General features: G+C 34.1%; 1 protein-coding gene across 4 annotated transcripts in view; it reads left to right on the top strand.

Annotated features, from left to right (window-relative positions):
• The window catches only part of SEPT7 (septin 7), a 120,051-nt gene that overhangs the window by 101,391 nt on the left and 5,545 nt on the right, over positions 1-13,115 (top strand). For 3 of the 4 annotated variants that reach the window (XM_025380199.1, XM_025380200.1, XM_025380201.1), the window contains 2 exons: positions 3,928-4,053; positions 11,599-11,734. In XM_025380199.1, the coding sequence (XP_025235984.1) occupies positions 3,928-4,053; positions 11,599-11,734 (262 nt within the window). Of the gene's footprint in view, positions 1-3,927; positions 4,054-11,565; positions 11,735-13,115 lie in introns of all 4 variants that reach the window. The other variant, XM_025380198.1, reaches the window with a different exon arrangement.

Here is a 13,115-nt window from a genome sequence, read left to right as displayed (position 1 = left end):
TACTTTCCCAAAACAGAAGAATCTCTTTAGCTGTGTAAAGAAAGGTAACATAAATATGGATAATAGTTGGAAATCATGGAATAACAAGGTCATTCTCAAAGTGAGAAGTGAGGGGGAAAATTTAAGAGAGTCAAACTGCTACCTCAAGAAATACAGTAGAGATGAGAGTGAATTTTGAAATTGAATAAATTGGCATGTAATTGATCTTTATTTTCAAAGGAGCCAGTGTTCTTGGTAGGAAGTACATGATAGAGTTGATTCAGCAGTTGGGGTTGCCAGGCCTCACTTAGTGAAGAAGACCAAACGCACGAGAAGGTCATCCTCTGGGTTTTGAGAATACAAAACTTCAGGCTCTATTATGAATATTCCCTTCCTCTTCCATTCTTGTAGTGTGACTTCAGAAGAATATGTATTAATAATATAATCTGCTCTGACAGTATATAAGTAGAGAATGTTTAATAAATACAAATTACCATTGCATTCCTCTTGTTTTTAAATCCTCTATGGTACTTGCCCAGTGCTTGACATGGTGGCATTCTATAACTTTTTCTTAGGTATTTTAAAAGTATACAATCAATAATTGCCTACAAAGCTAAAACACTGTAGAGAGGAAAGCTAGGTACTGAGTCAGAGACTACTTTGTTGAGATGGACTCTCAGTGTGTTGCCCAGGCAGGAATGCAGTGGCGTGATCTTTGCTCACTGCAACCTCCACCCAGGTTCAAGCAATTCTCCTGCCTCAACCTCCCGAGTAGCTGGGATTACAGGCATGCACCACCACACCTGGCTAATTTTTGTATTTTTGGTAGAGACAGGGTTTCACCATGTTGGCCAGGCTGGTCTCAAATTCCTGACCTCAAGTGAGCCTCCTGCCTCGGCCTCCCACAGTGCTAGGATTACAGACGTGAGCCACCACACCTGCGCGGCCCAGAGACTACTTTGAATATGCGAAGGTTCACAGCCTGGCAGCTAGTAAGGGGCCTCCCTAGTATAAGCATTACAGAGCAAATTGACCATGCCTGCAGGAAGATTTAATAGAGCAGAGCAGCAAGACTTTTATGCCTAAAAATTCTAAAGTTATTAAAAAGATGTATATTTAATTTAGCTCATGTCTTTAAGACAAAGCCATCTAGTGGATATTTAATAATTACTTGAAGGAAGGAAATATAGTACCAATACCAATATTGCAGATGTCTAGAAATCCCAAATAATTGAAATCTTGCAGGTCAAAGGAATAGTGATTGCTTCTAAGAAAGAGGCAAGTTCAAAGAAGTTCTCTTGCTAATTGAGAGAACTGACTTACTCCAGGCAAACCAAGGAAGACGATGGAAAGGAAGAAAATTATACAGATATTTTCAGGGTGTAGAGATGGGTGTTTCAGAAATCAAATGGGGAAAGAAAACAAAAGGAGAACAGAAAGAGTTATGGTATCAGCAATGGGAAATGGAAGAGACAAATTCCTGAAACTGGGGAAAACTGTATTGCAAATTACCAAATTATTTTGAGAATGGAGGAGTGGGTCGAATCGTAAAATGAAAAAGCATATTTAATTAAATGGAAATAAAGACTTGTATAACCTGAAAAAATCAGAATTATATAGTCGTATAGAAGACTATAGTGATTTTAGTGAAAGGGAAAATTATTATCTAAAATTTTAGATGACGCTAACAAAAATAACTTAACAATTAGTAAATTCACCTTACTTTTATTTTACACATTCACACAAACATTTCATATAAGTATTCTTCCTTAGGACCTTTAATGATTTTTTGGTGATGCAGTGATGATATGTGATACATAATAACTAAAATCAGGCCATGTGCAGTGGTTCACACCTGTAATCCCAGCACTTTGGGAGGCCAAGGTAAGAGAATTGCTTGAGCTCAGGAGTTCAAGACTGGCCTGGGCAACATGGTGAAACCTCGTCTCTACTAAAAATACAAAAAATAGTTGGGCATGGTGGTGCATGCCTATAGTCCCAGCTACTCATGAGGCTGAGGTGGGAGGATGGTTTGATCCTGAAAGGCAAAGATTGTAGTGAGCCGAGATCATACCACTGCATTCCATCCAGCCTGGGCGACAGAGTGAGACCCTGTATCAAAAGGAAAGAAAAATTACATAAACATTGTTTTATAGTGGCATAGGTGTTTGTTATTATTCTCAACTTAGAGAAACTGGTAACAAAAATTTATTCCAAAAAGTGTTTATCATATCTCAGCTTCAATCTTGAGTTACGAATTTTGTTAAAATTCCTATCTGCTATCTGCATTGGGGCATAAAAGGTAATGGCATGTTCCTTGTAAAGGGGAGCTTACAGTTGAAGAGGTATGATGTCACCTATGACATACACTTGTACCAAAAATGAATGACAACCAAGGAGAAAATGGTCATGGTTGGAATGCTTTGATGTCAAGGCTGGGAAAATGGTTTCCAAAGTAGTTGAAGTCTTTGACGAGAGATTGACAAATTAGCATGAACTGTTCAGTGTCAACCACCAGATATGCCAGGAGTAGGGAGCTGCCTGACTTTCCTGAAGTGGAGTGGTAGAGCTTTAGAAGTAACTGTTGTGGTTATAAGAGAACGTGAATTTATTAAGGGACAGAGTCTGGGAGATGAGATTTTCAGAAAAACCAGACTTAGGACTAAGGAGAGTGAACTACCAGAGAGTTGCATGGAAATGTCAGTACGAAATGAATCAGAGTGATTGGATATCACATTTTATTCACAAAGGGGGAGATTCAAGAAGCTGGATTGTGAAGTAACAGTAAAGGTTTTCTGGATGTAAGGAATGATAAAAACAGTACAACGATATACTTTTTTCTTTTTTTTTTCTTTTAAGACGGTGTCTCGCTCGTGTACTCAGGATGGAGTGCAATGCGTGATCTTGGCTCACTGCAACCTCCACCTCCTGGGTTCAAGCTATTCTCCTGCCTCAGCCTCCCAAGTAGCTGGGATTACAGGTGCCCGCCACCACACCTGGCTGATTTTTGTATTTTTAGTAGAGATGGGGTTCCACCATGTTGGCCAGGCTGGTCTTGAACCCCTGAGCTCAGGCAATCCGCCTGCCCCAGCCTCTCAAAGTGTTGGGATTACAGGCGTGAGCCAGTGTGCTCAGCCAACAATACACTTTTTTGTTTGTCTCCCAGAAAGGAGTTTTAGTAAAGTGGTGAAAATGAATGATGGCAGATATAGGTAGTTTGAGATAAAATGGATGATGAGAAGAGGGAGGACTGACAATAGAGTATTGCCACACCATGTATATCCAAGAACACTGCATTGGTAAAGGATATCCGTAGAGCAGCTAAGGGTATCTTCAGTGTCTTGAATTATTAAATAATGATTACATCATCTCATATGTATTGTAGACTTATATGTATTGATTTTATATATGATAGAAATGCTGTAAGCAAAAATTTGTTTAACCAAAATACATTCACTAGACAGTTTGAAGAAACAGAAAACTACTCTAAAATTTCCTTGTTTGAAAGCAACTTGATATGTGATCTGAAATTTATTATTATGTATTAATAAAAACTCATATATTACCTTAGTAATATTGCTAAAAGGCAGTTTCTTTTAGATTTTATAAGCTTCAGTAGTAGCTAATCTTGTCTAGTTTTTAAATAGGTAATACAAAGATGAATACTCTTTTCATAGAAAGGTCATCCTTCAGTAACTGCTTTGGGGGATTTATGGGTCTTAAAATCTCATTGGAATCTAAATTTGGTGTCAAGTTAGCTTATTTTTTGTTGGTCTACTTTGAGTGTAAATGAAAACAGATGAATGCCACCTTCCTTAACAATAGTGTTTTTCATTTTAAATCTGAAATGTTTGTTTTAGTAAAATTTTGAATTTATATTAAAGCTTTTTAAGCTTTTTTCCCCCTAGCTATTAATAGAAGCAAACTCTTGCTGTTTATTTATGACAGAACACACATGCAGGACTTGAAAGATGTTACTAATAATGTCCACTATGAGAACTACAGAAGCAGAAAACTGGCAGCTGTGACTTATAATGGAGTTGATAACAACAAGAATAAAGGGCAGCTGACTAAGTAAGTATGTATTTTTTTCGCCAAAAAAGGTATTATTTCTGTAGTCAGTAATCATATTGTTTCATTTTCATTAAATTTCTCCTGGCTACTCAGTAGAAAATGTGGATAGTGTTCTCTATGCACAGCAGCATAGATTTATATTGTTTTGCTTTAATAGTAGAAGCTTTTTTTGAATGAACCATTTTGATAGCGTTTTCACTTACAGATTATGTGGAAAAAAAGGACAGGCTTTAACAAAAGGAATATTTAGATGAATTTATTCTTGGTTACCTTCTCTATTCCTATTCCAGGGAGTGAATTAGCTGGAGTTTCGTTTTCTTCTTTTGGTTGTTAGAGTGGTATAAGTGACTACAAAGTGTGTAGCTTTGCCCTATTGAGCTTATATCTCAAGCTGTGGTGGTTTCATGTTGGGGTCGAAAAAAGAGATGTGTGAGGAAGCTGGTAACCATGTCTGTGTCCTGCTTTTTAAAAATCTGTCATTATTGAAGATCATAATTACGTCATATGTCACTTAACAATGGGGATACCTTTCTGAGAAATGTGTCATTGGGCTATTTTGTCATTCTGTAAACAACATGGAGTACCTGCACAAACCTAGATGGTAGAGCCTTCTACACACCTAGGTTATGTGGTACAGCTATTGCTTGTAGGCTGTAAACTTATATAGCATGTTACTGTACTGAATGTTATAGACAGTTGTAACATAATGTTAAGTATTCGTGTATGTAAACATAGAAAAGGTGCAGTAAAAATACAGTATAAAAGATTAAAAATGGTATATCTGTATAGGGCACTTGGTTTGAATGGAGTTTGCAAGACTGGAAGTTGCTCTGGATGAGTCAGTGAGTGAATGGTGAGTGAATGTGCAGGCCTAGGACATTACTGTACACTACAGTGGACTTTATGAACACTGTACACTTAGGCTATACTACATTTATTTCTTAAATTTGTCTTCAATAATATTTTTTGCTGTAACTTTTTATTTTATAATAACAAATTTTAGAAAACTTTTTGATTCTTTTATAGTAACACTTAGCTTAAAACACAAATACATTGAACAGATGTATAAAAGTATTATCTTTGTAATCTTTATTCTATAAGCTTTTTTCTATTTTAGAAGTTCTTTCTTTTTTCACTTAAAACTTTTTTTTTTTTGTTAAAAACAAAGACATAAACTTACACATTAGCCTAGGCCTACTCAGGGTCATCAAGATGCCACTGGGCAGTAGGAATTTTTTAGTTCCTATGGGCCACCATCATATATGCCACCCCTTGTTTACTGAAATGTCATTATGCAGTGCATAGCTGTATTGCAAAACCGTTTTAAATAATGTGCATTTGTAGCTAGGTGTTATCTACCATTAGAAGATAATCCTGAAGGATCAACTATATAAATAAGAAAGACAAGTTCTCAAAGTAGCTATAGTGTTTTCCATAGTGGTTAACATGCCTTATAGTGGAATAGAAAAATGTCCCTTAAATATTTAAAATAAAATATTCTGTTTGAGGTAAGCCTCAATATGTAAACAAAAGGAAGGCTTTTTATCTCTTTTTAAAAGCAAAATGTTTATGAACTTTGGCATAAAAATGTAAGGATCCATCATAGTGAATATTGTTCATAAAATCCTAATTCACTTTAAACTCATTATCATTAACGATGAACTTTTTAACTCATTAAAAGAAACATATACATAAAGCTACTGATAATTTTGTATGTTAAAATAAAATACTACTAGTACATATTTTTTGTTAAATATATGTACTTATTCAATATGTTTTTTAAACATTTGTTATGTTGTAGATATAAGGAATTATTTATTTGTTCCCATGTCTCAAATATAAGGCTTTTTAAAGTAGTGCAGTATCATTAAGATCATTACAATATCATTAAGTATTTTTCTGCATATACAAAATTCTGTGTGAATATGTGAGTTAAACTATATCCCAGGTGAAAGCATAAATAGTGGAATTCTACTGGAAATATATCTCTTAAAGAGAGGAATCATGACCATACTTTGCCTGTGCATATAAAAAAGAGAAATGTTTGCATTGCTAAAAAGAAAATTGCCCCAGGAGCTAGCATAATATTTTATGCTAATAATAAATAGGAAAATAAACATTTTACAACATCAAGCCAAATGGGGAATGGCTGTAATTGGAATAGATATTTAATATGATTTGATAAATTAGATTGTTACTACTTCATTGAATAACACATACTGAACCTGAAAGAAATCACTTAGAAGTTTTATCTATTGGTTGTATCTTGCATTGTCTTGAAAATGTTAGCAATTTCAAAAAGTATTTTTGTTAAATTTTTCTTTAAAAATCATTAACAACTTATGGTGCTTTAGCTGATGTAAGCTGCTTTTCCTCATAGGTTAATACATATCCATGAATAACTGAAAAGAAAGACTAATGTTTAAATAAGTGAAGTAAGCAGGTGTGAGTTTAGGCTTATTTTAATGTTCTTTTGTATTGCTCTCATGCGACTCTCCATAGCAGTATATTCTTTGACAGTGGTTGTGGGGAGGGGTTGAGAGTTACAAGAATTTTGGAATGGAAGGTGAACCTATTGAAAATTTATAGTTAAACTGATCTTTGGCAATGTATGTTTCACAAAGTGCTAATCACACTTTGGTTTTAGAATATAAGCTAAACTTTTTAAAGATGTTAGACAGTGAATAGTAAAATACATTCATGTGCCACATAATGATGTTTCAGTCAATGACTGACTACATGTATGACAAGATCCCATAATATTGTGTCTGTATCATAGAGCCTAAGTGTGTAGTAGGTTATACTGTCTAGGGTTGTGTAAGTACACTCTATGTTGTTGACGCAATGACAAATGAATTTCTCAGAATGTATCCCCATTATTAAGCAGTGTGTAACTGTAGATCAGTTTATCTTATATTTAATTTTCTGAGATAGTTTTGGACAAACTGTAGAGTCTGTTGAAACATGAAATAAAAATTTAAAATATATGTGTAGTTGTCTGAAAATGTGCCTTTCTGTTATGTCAATAGCCCTAGAACAATTCTGTTTTAGAGGGACTTAAAACAAGAATTAGATTGTGTGGTTTCAATCTGAAGAATAGCTGAACTTGTCCAGTCAGCTGTAATTTGTCTCAAGTTTAGATCTGGAGAAGTGGATGCTGTTCTTAGCAGCTATCCAGTAATTACAACTGTTTCTGACAAAGAAAGTATGGAGCCATCCAAGTACTTATATCCTTAGAGAATGCATCTTGCATCCCTATATGGAGGGTGATAGGTGGTTGAAAGCCACAGAAAGGGTAACCTCTCAAATCAAAGAAAATTCAGCAAGGGTTTATAAAGGAAAGGGAAGAAGAATTGGTCATATCCAGACTGCTGATCTCTTAAAGGAGGTGATCCCCAGTAAGAGGAGGGCCATCTTTTTTTTTTTTTTTGCTAAACTTCCTTCTTGAAGTTTTATCTGCCTCCTTTTTCTTTGATCTTCCTTGTACCCCTTTACTTAAAATCACATTTTATTGGTAACTCTTTTTCAGAACTGATGTCTATCATTGGTACCAATTGTGACAATAGATACCTTGCTCCAAGTTGGGGCACACCCTAGTCTCTCTCTGCCTTATGTTTATTTTTCTGTTCTCTATAGCCTTCTCCATCAGTCATTTTGGGAAAACTTTATAAGTAAATGACTGAAAATACAGGTTTCAAAGGGAGATTCTCAGAATTCTTGATACATGACAGAGTTTTCATTGATCTAAATAGAAATAAAGACAATTTGCTGAAAATTTCAAGTTTCCAAAAAATTAAACTTAGTCATATCTTTTACTCTTTATTCAAGTGTCCTTTCATGAAATTATAATGATAGTAGTTGGAAGTTTTGTTTATGTTTGGTTTTAATACTCTCACGTGGCAAAACAAAATGTTGGCAACCCTTATTACTCAAAATTTTTGGAAATTTTTATATTGATCTTTGAAATTATTGAAGTGAAATTCCTTTGGAAAATTTTGCATAGTGACCTACTGACCACTGGAGCAAAAGTATGTAAATCTACTTGCTTAATTGTTCTTTAGGAAAGACCACACACATAATTTAAATGAAACATGGTTGCCTTTTGTTACACTCCAAGTGTGGGTCATGTGTAATGCAGCAAAGTAGAACTTGACTAGGTCATCCTTATGTGGTGGCTATAATTCTCTTATTGGTCACATGAAGGGGTATGGCTTGCAGGAATTTTAACCTTATAAAGACTACTCTAGAAGGAGCTAAGTCTTTGGGGATTTAGTTTCATATTCGGGTTATGTTGGAACCATTTTCTTTTTCTTGTTTTACTAAGTTTTTTTCATTTCTTTGGGTTTTTAATTTCGCTGATAGGTTTATAAGCTTTACTACTATATGTGGGTGGATAAGAGTTTCCTGTTAAAAAGCAGGCGGGCAATGATATAAATTAAATGGTTTTTCCAGTCATTTAATAAAAGGTCTTACTTGGAAAAAAAATAGTAAATGTGAAGATAAAAAGTGGTCTCCCTACATTTTCTACATTGTAAGCACAATTTTTTGTTTCGATTTTCTAAAAATTAATAAAGATGACTAAAAGTGAGGTGTTAATTTAAAAATTAAAAATTTGAAAGATCGTTTTTCTGGTGAGAGACTTCAAAAAATTCATTTTAAATATGCATGAACATTTTTTCACAGTATTTGAGTATATTTGGTCAGATTATTTTTACAAGGCTAAAAAACTTACAGTATCTTAACTGTCAAATAATTGCAAATTTCTTTTAGAAACACATTTAGCATATTTAAAACTTTGAACAGACTTTCAGAAGATAAGTGCACAGCATATTTTTGTAGTGATTTAATGTAATGATTATGAACATAATTTGGGAAATAAATCAGCTTTAGTGAATTTTACTGTAAATTTTTTATTTAGGGCACATACCTTAATAATTTAATTGTGAAAGCTATGCATTTGGCTTTAATTGCAGCTTTTAGCATGCTTTATTTTAAATGTGCTAAATCACTAATTTTTGTTCCTGTGGATATGATACAGTTGAAGGCATGTATGGCAGGGGATTTTACTATACAGGGATTTTTAATACTTAAATTTTGAATTTAAAAGAAGATTTTTTTTTTCTTCGAGATGGAGTCCTGCTCTGTCACCCAGGCTGGAATACAGTGGCATGATCTTGGCTCACTGCAACCTCTGCCTCCTGGGTTCAAGCAATTCTCCTGCCCCAGCCTCCCAAGTAGCTGGAATTACAGGCGTGTGCCACCATGCCCAGCTAATTTTTGTATTTTTAGTAGAGATGGGGTTTCACCATGTTGGCCAGGCTGGTCTGGAACTCCTGACTTTGTGATCTGCCAGCCTTGGCCTCCCAAACTGCTAGGATTGCAGGTGTGAGTCACTGTTCCTGGCCTAAAAGAAGATTTGAAATATCATTGCGTGTTTTCTCGGCAGTCTCTTATTTTCCCCTTAGAATTATTTAAATAATAATTTAAGTGGCAAAATTACCTGCTCCTTCACAAGGATAAAGATAAACATTTTATAGATGAGTTGTGTAGGTAGGAATAGATATTTCTGATTTCTAATTTAATATATTTACAATCATAATTATATTATTGGATAATCTTAAATTACTTAAATATACATATTCATTTACTTAAGGTTAGCAATTAAAGAATTGTTTTTAGATTATTTTCTAGAAACTAAAAAATATTTTTGGGGTGTTAGGGGACAGTGGGAATTAGAGACTCTGAAAATCTAACAGAAGCTTTGGACCCTTTCACCGGAAGAATGCTGGCAAACACAAACACACATTTGGTATGCTGTTTCAGGGCAGTCACTGACACTGGGTGTGCTCAAGAGATCAGAGGCAACTATATTAAAAACACTTGCCATTAATATGAGGAATATATTATTAAGCATCTCAACTTTTACAAAAAAAATGGTATTTACACTTGGAAATGTATTTCAGCTGACTCCACTTTTAAAATGCAGGTTCTTGTTCTAAGTTAATATGTCTGGTTAGTTTCATTTTCAGAACTTTTGATTCATTGTTTAATTGGAAAAATATGTGGCAGGTTTGCATGTAGAAGTAAGTTTTCTTTTGGTGAAGAAATATCCTTGAGTTAACATTTTATTCTAATTTATGCAATTGCGAAAACAGATCATCTTAATCATAGCATTACATCACATCTTTGTTCTTCCTTTTTGTTAAGAAAAACTAGTAGCCAATATTCGGTCCTTTTTGTTTTGTTTCTAACATTTTCTGTCTAGCTCTCTTGCCTGCTTCCTTGATAGAAAAGACAGTTGCTGTGATGGTCAGAAATATTTAGCCTAATAAGGAGAAAAGTCACCATAATAAGAGTGTGTAAAATCAGGGTTAAAATGACTAGCCTTAAAGTTATGGGTGAAATCCAAGGTCTGGTTTTTGTTTTTAAGCCGTGAGTTAATTCTTTTTTTTTAAAAAGTAGTGTATTGCAATAAAATTTACCCATTTAACATGTAAACCTCAACGGTCAAAGCCTGTTTTTATGGAGGCAAAACAAGCATGCTTTATTAACAAAGTCAAAGAAGTACTTATCTCTTTAATTTGTCCTAGGGTATTGAATAATTTTCAGAGATTCTCAAAGCAAAGAGCCCATTTTCTGCTCCTTTGCTAAAAGCACTAGGTACTTTGGCATTCTCTTGTGTCTCTGTGAGAAAGTATATTAGCCTTAACAAAGCCCACCTGTAAATATATATCAGTGTGAAAATTTTGAACACAATTCTTCAAGGAGATTTGAATCCATGGGACTTTAACGTCAACAGAGTGAACTTTTTTTTTTTTTAAACTATGCTTATGTCTATTTTTTGGCATTTAAAAATAATTATTAACAAAATATTTGCTCCTGATTATCTCTAAAGTATGTGTGTGTGTTTTAAATCACTGAAAGTCTTTAAAACTTAAGACTGAAATATTTGAGTTAAGTGGAATGAATTTTAAAGAGCATTGAAGTTATAAGGGACCTAGAAATATTCTGTATGCCTAAATAGTGCTCTAAGTATTGACTAGTAGTTGCTTCCAGCATCAGTTCAGTTACCAAAACAAATAATAATTTTTGTGTTCTTAGTAGCTGTCTTAGAAGAGATGGTAACACTTGAAATTTTGGTAAAAAAATTTTGGTAAAAATATTCTACATATGTTAACTTCATTACTTATTTTCTGTTTTTCATGTTAAAATGTTTAAAGAACAAAATTAAATGATTTTCATCTAATGTTTTATTCTGTGAATGTATTTTGGGAATTTTTTTCCCATTTTCCTTCTACAGTTTATTTGGTATGTCATCCTTAAATTTGATATGCAGTAGGTTTAGAAAACATCTTTGATTTTTAGATTTTTTTCCATAATAATCAAGTTTTATATATGAAATATCACGGAAAGAAGTTCTAGGTTATAAATATATTAATGACATACATATATAGCATCTCATTTGTTTTCATCAGCTGTTTCATAGTTCTGTATTATAATTTTTATTCACAGACATTTAATGATTACCCTTAATATTTATGACAGGAGCCCTCTGGCACAAATGGAAGAAGAAAGAAGGGAGCATGTAGCTAAAATGAAGAAGATGGAGATGGAGATGGAGCAGGTGTTTGAGATGAAGGTCAAAGAAAAAGTTCAAAAACTGAAGGACTCTGAAGCTGAGGTAATCAGTCTAATATTCTATCTCTTAGCAGACATTGCGTTCCTTTTTAAGTAGTGTCTTCAGTAAAATTTATAGATAAAGTAACCTTTTATGCATGTTTTTTCAAAATTAATACCCTAATGTAACAAAATGGAGAAATTTCTAGAAGCAAGCACTGTGTTTATAATAATATATGCTTCAATATGTAAGTGCTTAGACATAGTATATTAGGTAGGACAGTGTAATAGAGTACTTACAATGAATTATTAAAGTTATGATGAACAAGTTTGAGTTGTGAAAAAATAAAATTACAAACCATTCCATACAGGTGGCATAAGAACACTAAAAATGAGAGTTTGGGGGTGGATGTATGCACAAAAACTAGTGTTAGGATAATAATAATTGACCATACTTATTTGTGTATGAATGAAAAAGAGGGAAATAACCTTTATTGAACTAAAGATATGCCTGGATAAATTACACACAATTAAAGGAGAGAAAATTAGGGAATGTGATAATTTTTGTTAAGGTTGGGCCTTTCTTATTTATAATGTACATGTACAACATTGGGCAGGGTAATGACAAAACATCCCAGAAGACGTATCTACTATTTTGAAACCCTTCTAGATGTTGAGTTATACATTTAGTTTCTATTAATCAAAAAGACCTTGGAGACATTTCCTTCAATAGGTGGCAAGAGAGAAAAGATGGAGAAAAAGATAAACTGAACATAAGAATCCATAGAACAGTTAGTTTGATAGATGTCTGAGAATAGTAGAAAAAAACTATGGGTAATCCCAAAATAAAGAAGTGATTTCAGTATGAAATTTTCTCCACATAAATTTGATACAATTAAAAATAATAAAATAGGCTGGGCATGGTGGCTCATGCCTGTAACGCCTGCGCTTTGAGAGGCTGAGGCAGGCAGATCACTTGAGTTCAGGAGTTTCAGACTAGCCTGGCCAACATGGTGAAACCCTGTCTCTATTAAAAATACAAAAATTAGCTGGGTGTGGTGGTGAGTACCTGTAATCCCAGCTACTTAGGAGGCTGAGGCTGGAAAATGGCTTGAACCTGGGAGGCAGAGGTTGTACTTAGCCGAGATCACGTCACTGCACTCCAACCTGGGCAACAGATCGAGACTTTGCCTCAAAAAAAAAAAAAAAAAACGAAAAAAATCCTATAAAATAATAAATTATTTTAAAACATGTGAGATGAAGGCCAGGTGTGGTGGCTCACATCTGTAATCCCAGCAGTTTGGGAAACCAAAGAAGGATTGCTTGAGTCCAGGAGTTTGAGACCAGCCTAGGCAATATGACAAGACCCAATCTCTACAAAAAATTTTTTTACATAGCTAGGCATGGTGGCATGCGCCTATGGTCCCAGCTATTCAGGAGGCTGA

This window comes from Theropithecus gelada, chromosome 3, assembly GCF_003255815.1.
Source record: "Theropithecus gelada isolate Dixy chromosome 3, Tgel_1.0, whole genome shotgun sequence".
NCBI lineage: Eukaryota > Metazoa > Chordata > Mammalia > Primates > Cercopithecidae > Theropithecus > Theropithecus gelada.
Note: the sequence above shows the minus strand (reverse complement) of the source record. Positions and strands in the feature narration are given on the sequence as shown.